General features: G+C 39.2%; 2 protein-coding genes across 4 annotated transcripts; both read right to left on the bottom strand.

Moving 5' to 3' along the window:
* Positions 1-4,948: 4,948 nt before the first annotated feature.
* On the bottom strand, positions 4,949-7,569 carry batf3 (basic leucine zipper transcription factor, ATF-like 3). 2 transcript variants are annotated; one of them, XM_044169223.1, is made up of 4 exons: positions 7,404-7,569; positions 6,801-6,905; positions 6,084-6,146; positions 4,949-5,772 (listed from the first exon to the last, which is right to left on the bottom strand). In XM_044169223.1, the coding sequence occupies exons 1-4, from the start codon at positions 7,470-7,472 to the stop codon at positions 5,629-5,631; spliced, it is 381 nt and encodes a 126-aa protein (XP_044025158.1). In that variant the 5' UTR covers positions 7,473-7,569; the 3' UTR covers positions 4,949-5,628. The 2 variants fall into 2 exon arrangements, with proteins under 2 accessions (XP_044025158.1, XP_044025159.1); XM_044169224.1 differs by having other exon boundaries at positions 6,102-6,146.
* Positions 7,570-7,975: 406 nt separating this feature from the next.
* nsl1 (NSL1 component of MIS12 kinetochore complex) lies at positions 7,976-14,657 on the bottom strand. 2 transcript variants are annotated; one of them, XM_044169210.1, is made up of 6 exons: positions 14,423-14,657; positions 12,858-12,930; positions 12,590-12,720; positions 12,048-12,102; positions 9,461-9,528; positions 7,976-9,359 (listed from the first exon to the last, which is right to left on the bottom strand). In XM_044169210.1, exons 1-6 carry the CDS (start codon positions 14,645-14,647, stop codon positions 9,111-9,113), a joined length of 801 nt encoding a protein of 266 aa, XP_044025145.1. In that variant the 5' UTR covers positions 14,648-14,657; the 3' UTR covers positions 7,976-9,110. The 2 variants fall into 2 exon arrangements, with proteins under 2 accessions (XP_044025145.1, XP_044025144.1); XM_044169209.1 differs by having other exon boundaries at positions 12,590-12,723; positions 14,423-14,656.
* Positions 14,658-14,675: the final 18 nt, after the last annotated feature.

The raw sequence follows: 14,675 nt of genomic DNA, 5'->3' as shown, positions 1-14,675 counted from the left end.
CAGGACGGGAAAGTAGACTCAGCTCTGCTGTGCTTTATAGTCATTTTCTAACTTTTTTGTTTTATTTGTTTTTTGCCATTTCTAACCAATTTCTTTTGTTGTTGCCATTTTCACCTGTGTGAAGTCCCATCTAACTGATGGTCACCAAGGTGAAAAACAAACAAACAAACCATGAAAAGCAGTTGAAAATGTATTTTGAGCACACAAAGAAGATGGAGTGCATGTACTGTAGATTATCTCTTCCTGCCAGGTCATTAAGAAACTGAAATGTTTTGTCTTTAAATTCAGCCACACAACAAAATCTATAAAATGTATTGAGGTTGTGAAAGGCAACATAACCAATTAGAGTTAATTTAATAATGCGATATATACAATATGGTCAAACGTATTTGGACACCCAGACATTTCACCCATTTGTGGTTGCTGAACATCTCGGCATAAATGCCTGTCGATCTTTGAAAAACAAAACTCCTCTAACAAAACGTAACTTTAATTTAGCCATATGTAACATTCAACAACTTTTTACTTTAGGTTCCTCTACCAGAGGCCTGGGAGCTTGAGGGTTCTGCGCAGTATCTTTGCTGTTCCTAGTACTGCACTCTTCTGGACCGAGATGTCTGGTGTTCTTCCAGGGATCTGCTGTAGCCACTCCTCCAGTTTGGGGGTCACTGCCCCGAGTGCTCCGATGACCACGGGCACCACTGTTTCCTTCACCTTCCAGGCCTTCTCCAGCTCTTCTCTGAGCCCTTGGTACTTCTCTAGTTTCTCATGTTCCTTTCTCCTGATGTTGCCATCACTTGGTATCGCCACGTCAACCACAACGGCTTTCCTCTGCTGTTTGTCCACCACCACGATGTCAGGCTGGTTCGCCATTACCATTCTGTCAGTCTGGATCTCAGTGCAGACGTTCCTGTACACTATGCCAGCCACTTGGTTATGGCGTTCCATGTATGCTTTTCCCGCCAGCATCTTACACCCTGCAGTTATGTGCTGGATTGTCTCAGGGGCCTCTTTGCACAGCCTACACCTCGGGTCTTGTCTGGTGAGATAGATCTGGGCCTCTATTGCTCTGGTGCTCAGGGCCTGCTCCTGTGCAGCCATGATGAGTGCCTCTGTGCTGTCCTTCAATCCGGCCCGCTCTAGCCGTTGGTAGGATTTCTTGATATCAGCCACTTCAGTTCTGTTCCGGTGGTACATCCCATGTAGGGGTTTGTCCTCCCATGATGGTCCCTCCTCCAGCACGTCTTCCTCTGTTCCCCATTGCCTGAGACATTCCCTGAGCACGTCATCTGTTGGGGCCTAATCATATATATATATTAAGTACCAAGTGGGTATAAGTATAAAATAAAATAAGTGTGAAGTACAAAGTGGGTTTACCGGTTGATGATAATAATATAGTATAAAGTAATAGTGCATGAACTGCCAAGTTAAGTGTAGCTTATTTATAATGAGACAGAGGATATTGCACAGCAGTAATAGAAGTATGAATAAATATCAATATCAATAAATAGGGAATTTTAAACTGAAAAGAGTATATTGCACAGGAGTATTAACACAGGATATTGCACAATTATGTCAAGTATTGCATAGATGTAGTGATCAGTGTCCAGTTTAGTGACTTAGGGTCATACAGACTGACACTTAGAGGGAGGAGTTAAAGAGTTTGATGGCCACAGGCAGGAATGACTTCCTGTGGCGCTCTGTGGTGCTTTTTGGGGGGATGAGTCTTCCGCTGAAGGTGCTCCATTGTTTGACCAGCACGTCATGGAGTGGGTGGGAGACACTACCAGGTGCACATCATTCAGGTTAGAAGAGTCTTTGGGGATTCTGGAAATACCTTCAGCGGTAAGTTTTGTTAGAGAGCTTTCAAAGATTGCCAGGTACAGCATGTATCTTTTTAGAGACAGTTTGCCTTCATCATGTAGGTATAGACAGGAAATACAGTATGGGGGAGAGTAAGAGGGGTATGACATGCATCAAAGGTCCCTGGCTGGAACCAAACCAGGAACACTGTGTCAACCACCAGGCCACTGCATGCCCCCGCCGACATTCATCTTTCAGAAAAACAGATGATTAGCTCCGTGACTCGAAAGTAATACATGAGAAGCACAAAGTGGAGCGACAGCGTTAATCTGCTGCTACAACAGCCTCCACTCTGCTGGTTTCAGTCTTTCCACCAGATGTTGGAACCTGGCTGCAGGAATTTGCTCCCATTCAGCCGCAAGAGCATCAGTGAGGTCCAACACTGATGTTGGGTGATAACACCTGGCTCACAGTCGGTGTTCAGTTCATCCCAAAGGTGTTGGACGGGGTTGAGTTCAGGGCCTCTGTGCAGGCCAGTCAAGTTCTTCCACACCAAACTGGGAAAACCATTTGTTTATGGACCTTCCTTCACTGAAATAGGGGCCTAGACCAAACCACGACCAACAGCTCCAGTATGTGGACTGAGGTGCCTACATACTTTTGGCACTTTGGAGTAGCTTTGAACAGCAGCACTCGGTCAGTGAGTCGACATACAACTTTCCAATCAACATGGTAACTCAAAATTATCACTGAAACATTTTCACAAAGTAACATGTAGAAAAGGCAGAGCAGTCTAAACTGTTCCTACTCACCAACGCAGCACAATTAGCCTTTTTATTGTTAGAATTAATATTCTCTTTGTACGCTGTTTTTGCTGCTTTTTTGCAGTTTCCCCAAAAAATTTTGACATAAATATCCAGTTTCAGAACTACACAAAAACTTAGATGTTGTATGTAAAGATTATTTTACAACTGGGGGATTTCCTGCATCACATCTAACAGCAATTATTTATATATATAATTATATTATAATTTATTAATTAATCTATTTGTATTTTCAAAGGCTTGCCATGCAGCTTCCTGTTGTGTCTCCACCTAAAGACCAGCTGTTCGTTCTACACTCAAGCATTGAAAACAGACTCTTCCCCACATGTATTATTCTTTTTTTTTTTTAAATTTCTTCCAGGAATCCATAAAAAGGCTTTTGAAAAATAATTGTCAGCCCAGTTTCCCAGAAGTCTGCAAATGGTTTAGTTCGCCGCAGTTGGTTTGTGTCAGCATGCCGTACATCAAGAGGAACTTTTCATTCATCTCAGCATGGAAGAGGAAGGAAAAATGAAACAGATACAGTGAGACGATTAAGTTTGATGTGATTGTGGCCAAATAAGGGAACTATTACTTTCGGTGAGTGTCCTCCAACGTAACCAAACCCCAGGTTTCTATTCTGATGCAGGTGAGAGATTATGGATCCACTCTCACATGTCTGTGACTTCAAATGACCTCAAAAGCTTCAGTAAAATGAAGTAACATCCCAGAAGACCTTTTTTTTTTTTTGCAACATAATCAATGATGTTGGTGAGCATACATACATACAATACATCACTTACCATAATGCTGACTTCATTAATCACTGTGGTTTTTAAATATCTCTGACTTCTTGTGGTTTTTTATACTTGCTGGTCAATAAAGAATGATTTCAAGCATTAAAAAACAAAAGTATGTTCTACTTTCTCTTCAGTGCAATGTGTTACATTTCTGTTTTTTAATATGTTTTATACAATTTTTAAATGAATTAAAACAATTTCAAACACTATTACAATTGCAATGTAACGTAAAGTCTCCACATCCGACTCATTGTGTTCCATTTTTTGGATAATTATCTCTGCACATATTCTTTATACTTTATACTGTGAATATTTGCACAACCCATCCTCTTCGTTTCAAACACTGTACAGCTCTTTTCATTTTAAAAACACATATATTTTACATATTTTTGATATATGTTATATATATAGGTTTTATATTTGCAATCCTTCACTTTTGTAGAACTTGTTTTATACCAAAGCAAATTCCCTGGATGTGAAAATCTACTTGGCAATAAAGCAGATTCTGATACTGACAACAATTACTGCTATAAGTGAAAAATCACTTTGGCTGGTGTAGATTTACATGATGAGAAAACCCTTATTAATGACGTATTTTCTAATAAACCACAAAGTCTGCAGTTCTAAATGTTACTAAGTCATTAGGATCTAAAACTCTGAAGTGACCACAGTTGGGTAAAGCAGTGTTCAAATCCACAAACCCATATTTTGTGATGCCAGGCTACATATGTCAGGCTGAATTTCATGGAAATGTAAATCAAACGAAACAACAGGCATCTGGTATATTTCCATTTTCTGAAATGATGCAGCCATAAAAAATTTTAAAAAAACATGACGTTTCTGGGTTTGAATACTTCTCTCACTGTAAGAATCATACTGTCATCAACTTTAATAAAGTATTAGAACAAGCAGACACAGTGAAAAGGTTTTTCTCTAACTTTAAACCAACCTAAGAGAGGATTTAAGAGGAGAATCAGGATTTAAGAAGTTAGTAAAGGGTGATGGGTTTCTCGCTTATAATTAACCATCAAGTCGACACCAGCCAATCGGATGTTTTACATTCTGGCAATGCAAACCTTCTTAATGACTTATGATGATTTATTAAGCATAAATATATTATTTATTAACATTAATACACTCACAATTTGTAGACCCTTTATGAAGGATGCACTGTTAGGAAGTGGTACCAACTAAACAAAAGGGTGGTTAAAACCTCTAGCACGAGTGTTTTGAGAGCAAATGTCTTTGCTTCGTTTTTACTATTGCAATACTATCATAACACTGCTGTTTTTCTTACAGAAATCTACATATAAAATTAATGAATAATAAACTACACATTTCTATACATCAATGTATTGTCACAACTACGTAAACTGGTTTTCTGTAGTGATTCTGCTGTACTTTCTCCACAAGGGAAGACTGAAAATGTCAAGTGGTGTAACCAAACAATTTTTGTTCAATATATGTTCCAGTACAGTTCATTGGCATGAATCATTATGGTACTTATGAAACTATTTTTCAACAAACGCCAGTGCAGTTCTGTTTTTGGTTTTATTGTTTTATTTATTCGTTTGTTAGTATACTACCTCAATATCTCAGTCATATAAACTAACACATAATTAATAATACTAAAAATGACTATAAAGTGATTGTGATGATTTCATTATTTCAATTGTGTCTAACTGAACACATTGCAAAAGATTTTACTCCTCAGATTAAAACATCATACAAATTGTATGACTTTCCTTTTATTTTTAGGAAAATATGTATTTGGTTCTTTGAAACAGTTGTGACTAGAATCAAAGTCATGCACTCGTGTAACAGAGAAAAACTTGGAATAAATGGGCTAATGGAAGAATTCATTCTGCAACTCAAGAATGGCGTCCAACAATTTGAACTTAATGTTTAATTTCCTTCACTTCCAAGCTTAAAGAGGAGTCAAACCATGTGTATCAGTAATGGGAAGGAAATGTACAGTGTGGTAAAATCCATTGTATTTACATTACAGACATGAGCTTCTGCATAAAAGATTTAACTACCAGAGACACCCTTCACTGTGATTCTACGTGTTGCCACTAGAGTTCAGCAGCACCTGTTGAATCACCACTTTCTCGCTGATTATGGTGAACAGCGCCCTCGAGGGCTTTCCTGGTGCATTACACAACGGGTAACTAGACAACAAGCCGCACTGATCACTGTGGTCTGAAACATTATTGCTTGCCTCAGACAGAGCGGGCTGCCATGGTGTCAGGCTGCAGGCTGGACGAGGTGGAGGAGGCAAAGGAGCAGTGCATGATGGGACAGAAGGGCTCATGGGCCCTGAGAGCCTCCGTCAGCAGGCGCTGCTCCTCAAACAGAGAATCCACCTGCAGACAAATCAACCAGCAGATTTACTTTATTGCTGTAATTACTGTGTATATTTGATTTTCTTTGCCTCTTCATTTTGTTTTTAAATGTTGTTTTAATGCACTTCTATGTCCAATGCAAACCACTTTGAATTAAAGGAGTTCATATTTGTTCGTAGATAAAATAAAGATTTTCTGGTGTAACTTTACTTTACAAACAAAGTGTACACTAGCGCAGTGGCGGCGGCAGATGAACACCGAGCAAGAACATGGCGACATGTGATCTAATCCCAGCAGGGAGAAATGATATCCAAGATGAATGCATTTTGTACAATGCATATTGTAGACACCTCTCTCCTCAGCTCTCTGTTCCTCTGCTCCAACAGCTCACAGGCCTGGAAGAGACAAGTGGAGAAAGAAAAGGAAAGAGAGACAAAGAGAAGGAAGAGGAGAACAGGAAGAGGCAGAAATGATGAATGACTGAATGAAGAGTTTAGACGGGCATTTTATCACTTTGAGTTTTTGATTCTTTCACATTTAGTGCAGATATACTGGTATGCACTGACATAATGCATTCAGGATCCTAACCTTAACCTGAATTTTACACATCAAAATTAGATTACTAGTCATGGGGACATGTCTTCTGTGCCTCTGCAGAAGTTCTTAATTTGAGAAAAAAAGCCCTGATAATACCGTCTGGGTTATCGCGTTTTGGGGTTGAGACTTAGCTCGATCAATTAAAATCAAGATATCTCGGCCTCTGCAGTGTTGATTTTGGCCATTGTTTTTTTTTTAATCTGTCTCTTTTGAGTACTCCAAATTTATAGAAATGCATAACTGAATCATTGGAGTACTTTTTTTTTTTTTAACCTAAACCGAATTCTAACCTTAACCCTGAAACCAAGTCTTAGCTCTCAGACAGCCATTTGAAGCAGTGAGGAACAGAAAAAATGTCCTCGTTCTCAAGGTCTGCAATTGGTCCTTTCAAAGGTGGAAGTACAAGACATGCACACACACACACACACACACACACACACACACACATGCACCTCATGCAAAAGGTCAGCTCTCTGTGTTTGTCTCTTCCGGCTTTTCTGGGCTGCGACTCTGTTCTTCTCTCTCCTCTTCAGCCTTCTGCCTCCATCCTCTGAACCCTAAAACACACACACACACACACACACACACACTTTATATGATAAACAGTTAAATTCAGTCTTCTATTCATTCATTCGGCTAGTCACATGTTTGCAGTTTAACTTAAGTTAAACATGTGACTAGCCGAACTTAAGTTTTCAAGTTTAAATGTAACTAGCCAAACTTAAGTTTTTTATGCATCATTGCAACCAGATTTCCAATTTCATTTTCATTTGGCAGAAATAAATTCACATTCAATCTAAGCAGACACAGACAATAAAACATTCTCATCTTTTTCACACACAAAACAAACTTGATTTTGAACACTTTTGAACAAGTTGACTACAAAGATTGCCCTTTAACAAGATGTTGGTTCAAACCCTCATGTATGCCAGCATGACCATGACCTTTGACCTCCCTTTGGGAGAGGGAGCAGGCTGCACCAGAAAAAAAAAAAGCATGTCCCTGTGATGATAAGAAAATACAGACATAATGACAGCATGTTAGTGTGATCTTACCTCACATCCTTCACAGAGGTGGTTATTCTTGCTATTATTCTGATGGCAGGAAGAATCACAGTCTGACATCACAGATTTTTTAAAGGGTGCATTAAAATGAGAAAAACACACCGCACACTGGCTCTAAAAAGTGTCATTTGTGGACCGGGCATCGAGTCCAGTGAAAACAAGCCAGGCAGAAAACAGGCTGCAGTTTCACTTCAGCTTTCTTTTCTCTTTTCAATTTCGCTGCCGTTTTAGAAGCAGCGAGGGCAGTTCACGTAAGTCACATGACTCAGGGCCAACAGTTGACCAGGGTTTTCATAGACTCAGAGATTTCTGACAAAACACATCCTTGATCCACACCGTTGCACTGGGTGACATATTCCTTCATTACAATGAACATAGGGCACTGTAGTTTATTTTGACTGAATGCCACATACACCGTCCTGCTGCTGTGAATACTCACTAGACTAAAATAGTCCACAACTAATGCACGATTTCCTCCTGTTTGAGAAACATCTTTAGTAGGTACCAATAGGCTTTGGGGTGAGAACCGCAGACAGGTCTTAAAGTATTGAGACGGACAAACATGGTTTTGGTTATTTTATTATAATTTGTTGACAATAAGAAAAATATAGAATAATGCCATAAGGCTGGCATTATTCTACTTAAAAAAGGGTACAGGACAGATAGAGTGTACATTGTTTTAAAAAAAACAACAACAACTTTATATTTCCAATACATGTCTTTACCGGTTCTTAAAGTGACCATAACATGTAAAGATGAACCAACAGGATATATTCAAAATGTTTAAAAAGGACAGAGCTGGGAGAAAGTACAAAGTCTCTGGAAATGTAGTTTTATACAGTATGAACAGGATAAGATCAGGAGTCAACAGTCTCTTTTAGGACTTCAACTGATTCAGTTTAGTCCTAAAGACTATTACGATATTTAACTTTCTTTTTTCACAAATTCAGATGATTGTTTCAGTGGCAAATTGCAGCTGTTAAATCTCTGACTTAAATTTATGACATTGTTTAAATACTTCTTCTAAACCAGACAAGCTTAATATGGTTTGAGAATGTTAGTATGGTAATTACTTTCACATTAATTGTAATACACTGGGGTATGTACTAAGAAAATGATAAGTCCTCTGTCTGTTGTATAATTCAAACGGGTCCCGGTCAAGAGGAAGCAATATGACGAGAATCAAAACGTAAGAAGGGGGTTGCTGCACACCACAGAAAAACGTTTGCAAATGGAAGAGCAAGCAACCCGTTTTGTGTATGCTTCATCAGGCTCGCTTGTCACTAGGAGAACCAGTCTCAGGTGTAACACTGTCCCACATGTCACTGAAACATCTGTTTGGCTTCATTAAAGACGACTTGTGCCATTTGCTTTGCGCCCTCTTGTGGTTTTGTACGATCCAGCAGTCGGAATGTAGAGGCTGCTAGGGAACAATAGTTCTTTGTTTATGAGAATTGTAGTTATGTCTCACCATTAATATTACATATTCATGTCCAAATGTGAGACAAGGAACCTTTACTATACATGTTGGAGAAAATATTTCACTATGTTTAAAATGAATAAACCTCAAGAGTCATGTGTTAACCTCTGCTTTCTATTCTTTAAAAGAATAACAAAACTGTGCAAAACAAAAAACTAATTAGTCCGAAACATCACACCATCTTGATGGTGCTCTGATGGTGATGGTAGCAGGAGGGGTCACTCTGGCTTGTCCTCTCCCACAGGTTTCTCACTGAGAGGCACATAGCAGTCTGTGGCTGCTGCTTCCTCTACGGTTCTCTTGATGGGCTGCCTGTTCCTCGTAGCTCCATTCACACGAGGCAAGGGAGCGTCTGATTGGCTGTTAAAACCAAAAACTTCCCTGTGGATCTCCAGAGTGGCGTGACTCGGTTTCATGTTGAGGATCTCACAGAGGCCTTCGGCTTGTTTCTGTAGAGTGTTGATTGACTACAGATAAAAAAAATACACGTGTCAATAAAGCATCTGTAAAATGTACATTCGCAGATCAAACTTGACGCAGCTTTGGTGTGTTCACGCGTGTGTGTTACCTTTATGACCTGGATGGCCTGCTTCACCATTCCAGGAGCTGCTGCTGACAAATCGTTCATGATGCTCTCTGTTGAAACGCAAACACAAGAACAGTAACGTTACACTGGGTAAACTGCAGACTGCTTGTTAGCTGCGACTGGTTTGGTTTGTTTGTCCACTCTTAAGGCTACAAGCATCATGTGTGAACTTTAGACACTGGCATGTTTTTTTTTGTTGCCAAGAACAAATTCAATATTATCAAAGTTCCAACATTGCTGTTACTACTTGTAGGTTAGTCAGTTTTACTTGGAGGACTCACAATATACTGTATATACATCAGTGTAGGATATTTTCCTATATTGATACGGTGTAGTCCCTCATTCGTCCAGGAGTGTTCTATCGTAGAAAAGGTTTCAGTCGTAGTCATCTGGACACTGTTTTCAGAATCAAGACGTTTCGGCTCCCATCCGGAAGTCATTCTCAATTGTGAAAAAATTGGACGGGAACTGGAAATTTAAACTACTCTGAGTTACATAAGCCCTGCCCTCAGGAAGGAATCTGCCTGAGTATCTGTAAATAGCTAGTTTCACCTGAAACTGACCTAATAGTTTCAAGATGGCCCAGTAATCAGTAATCAGGCCTATTGTTCTCTGGCTGCATCTACTTCATCGCTGCTAAGTGCCTGATTAGCATGTGATAGGCGTGACCAAGGTGATAATACACTCTGATAGACTTTGGGCAGATTAAATCTCAGACCACCATTTCTGTTCAAAGAGGGGTTCTCTTTCTTCACAAAAATGGCTTCCTTGACGCCCCGTTCAAACCAACTCTTCTCTCTACTAAGAATCTTCACCTCGCTGTCTTCAAATGTGCGGTTTGTAGCTTTTAAATGCAAATGCACGGCGCTCTGTAATCCTGAGTTAGCGTGTCGTCTGTGCTGATAAAGTCTTCTGTGAAGTGGCTGTTTGGTTTCGCCTATGTACCGTTCTTTGCAGTTTTCCTCACTGCACTGAATGGAGTAGACAACATTGCTCTGTTTCTGTGTGGGTAACCTGTCCTTAGGGTGAACAAGTTTCTGTCTTAAAGTGTTGCCTGGTTTAAAGAAGACAGGAACATCGTGCTGTCTACAGATCCTTTGTAGTTTTTCAGACAGTCCAGACACATAAGGAATGGAGACACCGTTCCTTCTTGGTTCAGTTACACTTTTGTCCTGTTTTTTGGCTCTTTTAACTTTGTTGATAGCCCAAGTAGGATAACCACAGGCTGAGAGCGCACATTCCTATATTGATATCACAAATGTGTGGGAAATGTATGCACAATCACATATTAAATAATCAAACTACTAATCAATCAAAACAATGAACCGTATTCCACTCTTATGCATTACAGTCCATGAGCGCAAACTCCATTAAAAAAAACAGATTTTTTTTATGACAGTATGGGTTTCTCCCCAAACATCAACTGGACAGCTGGAGGAATAATGTGTTCATTACACATACTGGTTTGTAATTGTTTTGCTAATGCTGCCATTTTGTCTCTTAAAAAAGACAAGAAAACACCTCACTAACCCTTCTTCTCTGCCTCCAAAATGACTGTTAATACTTACAGATTTCCTGTGGAGTTTTTGACCACCATTAAAGCTTTGGAGTGATGTTTTCACATGTGGGTCCCTGTTTTGTTTGCTCCGTGCACGCCCACAAGGACGCACATGCACTTACACGGGGGTGAAGTGATATACATTCCACTGATCAAAAGCTGCAATGTGTCAAGAAACACACTGATGTGCCAACAAAGGCAGTGAAGAAGAAGACTACAAGCTAGTCAACATGGATGTAAACACTGCAGGTTTCAAACGTGCAAGAAAAATCTGCTTTGCAAGTGTTTTATGATGAAGGAGGATTATGATGAGGTTTGTTCCTCAAGGATACACACAATGTGTTTTGGTGACTGTACAATTACACTGAATGTAAACAGAAACTTTGTTTATAAGAAAACTCCACAGGACACCTTTAACTCTGCAGATAAACTACAGTATCGTTTCATGATGTATCCACAACCGTTCCGCCATATTTTTTCACAATCGTGGCTCTGTTGTGTACTGAAACTCCCAAGGTGAACAAAAAGCACTGATGCTTTTAGGTGTTTCAGTTCAGGGAGGGTGAAACTTTCAAATGTCCATCTTAAAGAGAAGTAGTTCTTCCTGATTATCATACAAGAAGTAAATGTCCAGTATGTCCTGTACATATAGTGTGTGTGTGTATACGTATATATATATATATATATATATATATATATACTGTATGTACCCAAAGGAGTGGGTATTCAATGTTTCAAATATTGCTTTTAACCAGAGAGAAATATTACCAACAGCAACACAAAATTATTTTATAAATGATAGTGATAATAGTCTCTTTCACTATTTATATGCTTATGTGCGTTCGGTGAACATGGCAACATCAACAGAACAAAGACATTTTTCTCACATAACTCTCAAACATTTTTGTCCTAAAGCATCTTTTCAGAACACCAGAGAACACTAACGCTCAAATTAGAACGAGTGTGTGTGTGTGTGTGTGTGTGTGTGTATAAGTGATTAGAGGTAACAACCTTGATCAGGATCTTTGACCACCTCTTGAGGTTTGACTGCGTGCTCGTACAGCCCCTGGAAAACAAACAGCAGCTGTCAGGAAAGTGGACACAGGACACAGCAGCTCTGGATGCTGCACAGTTTTTGTATTGTCTGTTTCAATTGTTGTTTTCTCTTTGTGTATTATTTACTTGTTTTTCACCTTCACCCAATGGATTTCCTTCCATTGATAATTAAATTAAACCTGTATTAATTCAATTAATTTCTCACTCAACATTATGTAACTGATATTAGTTTATTTTACTGTTTACCTAAATATTAATTCGCAATATGTATAAAGTTTGTCATTTGCCAGACTGAACATCAATCTGTGATTGATATATGATATAGATATCTGTTTTTTAATCCCAATGTATGTTTTTGAGCTGTGAAGTGTTTTCCTCGCACTCTGTGTTTATTCCATGAAACTGAGCAGTCAGTGTGTCTCAGGCCCAACACCACCCACACACTTTACTGCACATGTATCAGATCTAAACAAAGACAAAGCTACTGTGACACCCACCATGAGTTTACGTTCAGCTTTGAGGGAGTGGACTACATGAGGCAGGATCCGCCTTGGGTACGTACGGCGCCTCCTTGTGGTCTCAACGATGGTGTCATCCAGCAGGCTTTCCAGATCAACAGCCTCATCCTCTGCTGAGTGCGTTAGTGGTGGAAGGAGAAGCAGAAACTGTAGTTTATTAAACAGGGCTTTAACACTTTTTCCTGATTAGGGATTTAATGTAACCCTTACGCTGTTAAAACACATTTTATAGAGTTTGAAGTGGAACCTTCAACTACAGGTGCATCCTCCCAAGGCTGTCCGTCCACCAACACGTTGTCCTGAACAGCCGCCTCAAAGTTCTGCGCAGATACAAATACAGTTTAGTCAGCAGTTTACATCGAACAAGGTGTCCATAATACAGCTGCAATACATTATAACTGCATTATTCCTAGGGCTGCACGTTTCTAGGCCTGCAACTAAGCATTATTTTTTATTATTGATTAATCTGCAAATTATTTTCTTGATTAATCATTTGGTCTCTAAAATGTCATGATAAGCAAATTAGCAGACTTCCCAACATGCATTGTTTGAGGGTTAAAACAAGGCCCTCTTTGCAATAGTTTAGGGCATGAAGGACAGTTGCTGTGTGTCTCTAATACATGTTAAGATAAGTCATGGTTGTTTGTTTCATAATAGTGTACACAATGTGAACCATAATGAAGGTTCTAATCCTAGTATCCCAGCACACTTATAATCCTAGTCCCCCAGGAGCTCTAACGTGTTGCTATTGCACTAACTCAGGTACAAAGTGGCTTCAACAGGAACAGTTGCAGCTGTAAGTGACTGACTCTAAGAAACAGAGAAAATGGAAATGGAAAGCTAATTTATCTGTTACGTTTCTCAGTATGACTGAATAGATGTTAATGAACTTAATATCTTAAGGTTTACACTGTATGTACTCCATTTCTTATAGCTATTTTGTGACTGTCGTTTTTTATTTGAGATGTTAAATTAGTTTTTTTTATGTGATCAGTTTAGTGTTGATCAAGCTAGCCATTATACAAGCTGTCTGAGCTTAATGTGTTGCCTGGTAACTGTTAAATTATTATTGTGCTAACAGTTATGTAGCCTACTACTCTACTCTTTTTACCTTTACTCTTGTGGACTGCATATGTTTTCTAGCTTAATTACTGTGTTGTACTTCCTATAGGGACTTAGTGTTGTCATTTCGCTGGTGAGACTTTGTTTCTTCCAGGCATTATAGAGGGACAATGTAACTAATTTGATACCTTCGTGAGTCCAGTTTTCATGAGACTGTACTAATTCACATATACAATACCTGTCGATATAAACTTCGAATGCCAACTTCTGTCTTCAACCTTCAAGATTATGTTATCAACAGTCTAACCTCTTCAATACGGCATACGATCAGGACACCAAACAGGAACAGATAACGATAAAACTTAAACTCTTAATTAGATGGATTTTAGCTGTTGTTAATGTGTGTTAACCAAGCGAGTTGGCTAGCCTACATTCAAACTTGAGATTTTAGTCAAATAAAGTGCTGCCTCTATTACTTTTAAGCCGAAATTGATCTCAACAAATATTAAATGGCCCTATAATAGTGTTTTGTTGGTGTGTATGAATGTTGATAGCAAATTAACGTTAAACATTAAATACCAGATATTTCGAACGGGATTTGGTGTGGAATTCTCTATGCCATAGAGAACTCTGTGCACTTGTGGTAACACAAGTCTTTATAAAACAACACTCAGCGGTCATCTGATACTTGACCGGAACAGTTTGCTAACAGTTAGTAACATTAAGAAGTAGACAAACAGTCAGACCCACCGCCAGCAGCTCCTGCAGTAAAACTCGCCTCGTCTCCTCTGCAACGTCCGGCTGTCCGTCGAGAGCTGTCTTCAGAATGTCTTTGTATTTATTTATCTGCACTATTACTTGTTTCTTCGACGTTACTTGCACTCTGTATTCCTGATTTGTTTCATCGCTGGATAAGGGTTCACTTTCTACGGGCTCCATCTTTACCGCCAACTTTTGTTTATATTTTTTTGACATAAACCGGAATTGAATTTATAACTTCCGG

The sequence above is a fragment of the Siniperca chuatsi genome, linkage group LG16, assembly GCF_020085105.1.
Source record: "Siniperca chuatsi isolate FFG_IHB_CAS linkage group LG16, ASM2008510v1, whole genome shotgun sequence".
Lineage (NCBI taxonomy): Eukaryota > Metazoa > Chordata > Actinopteri > Centrarchiformes > Sinipercidae > Siniperca > Siniperca chuatsi.
Note: the sequence above shows the minus strand (reverse complement) of the source record. Positions and strands in the feature narration are given on the sequence as shown.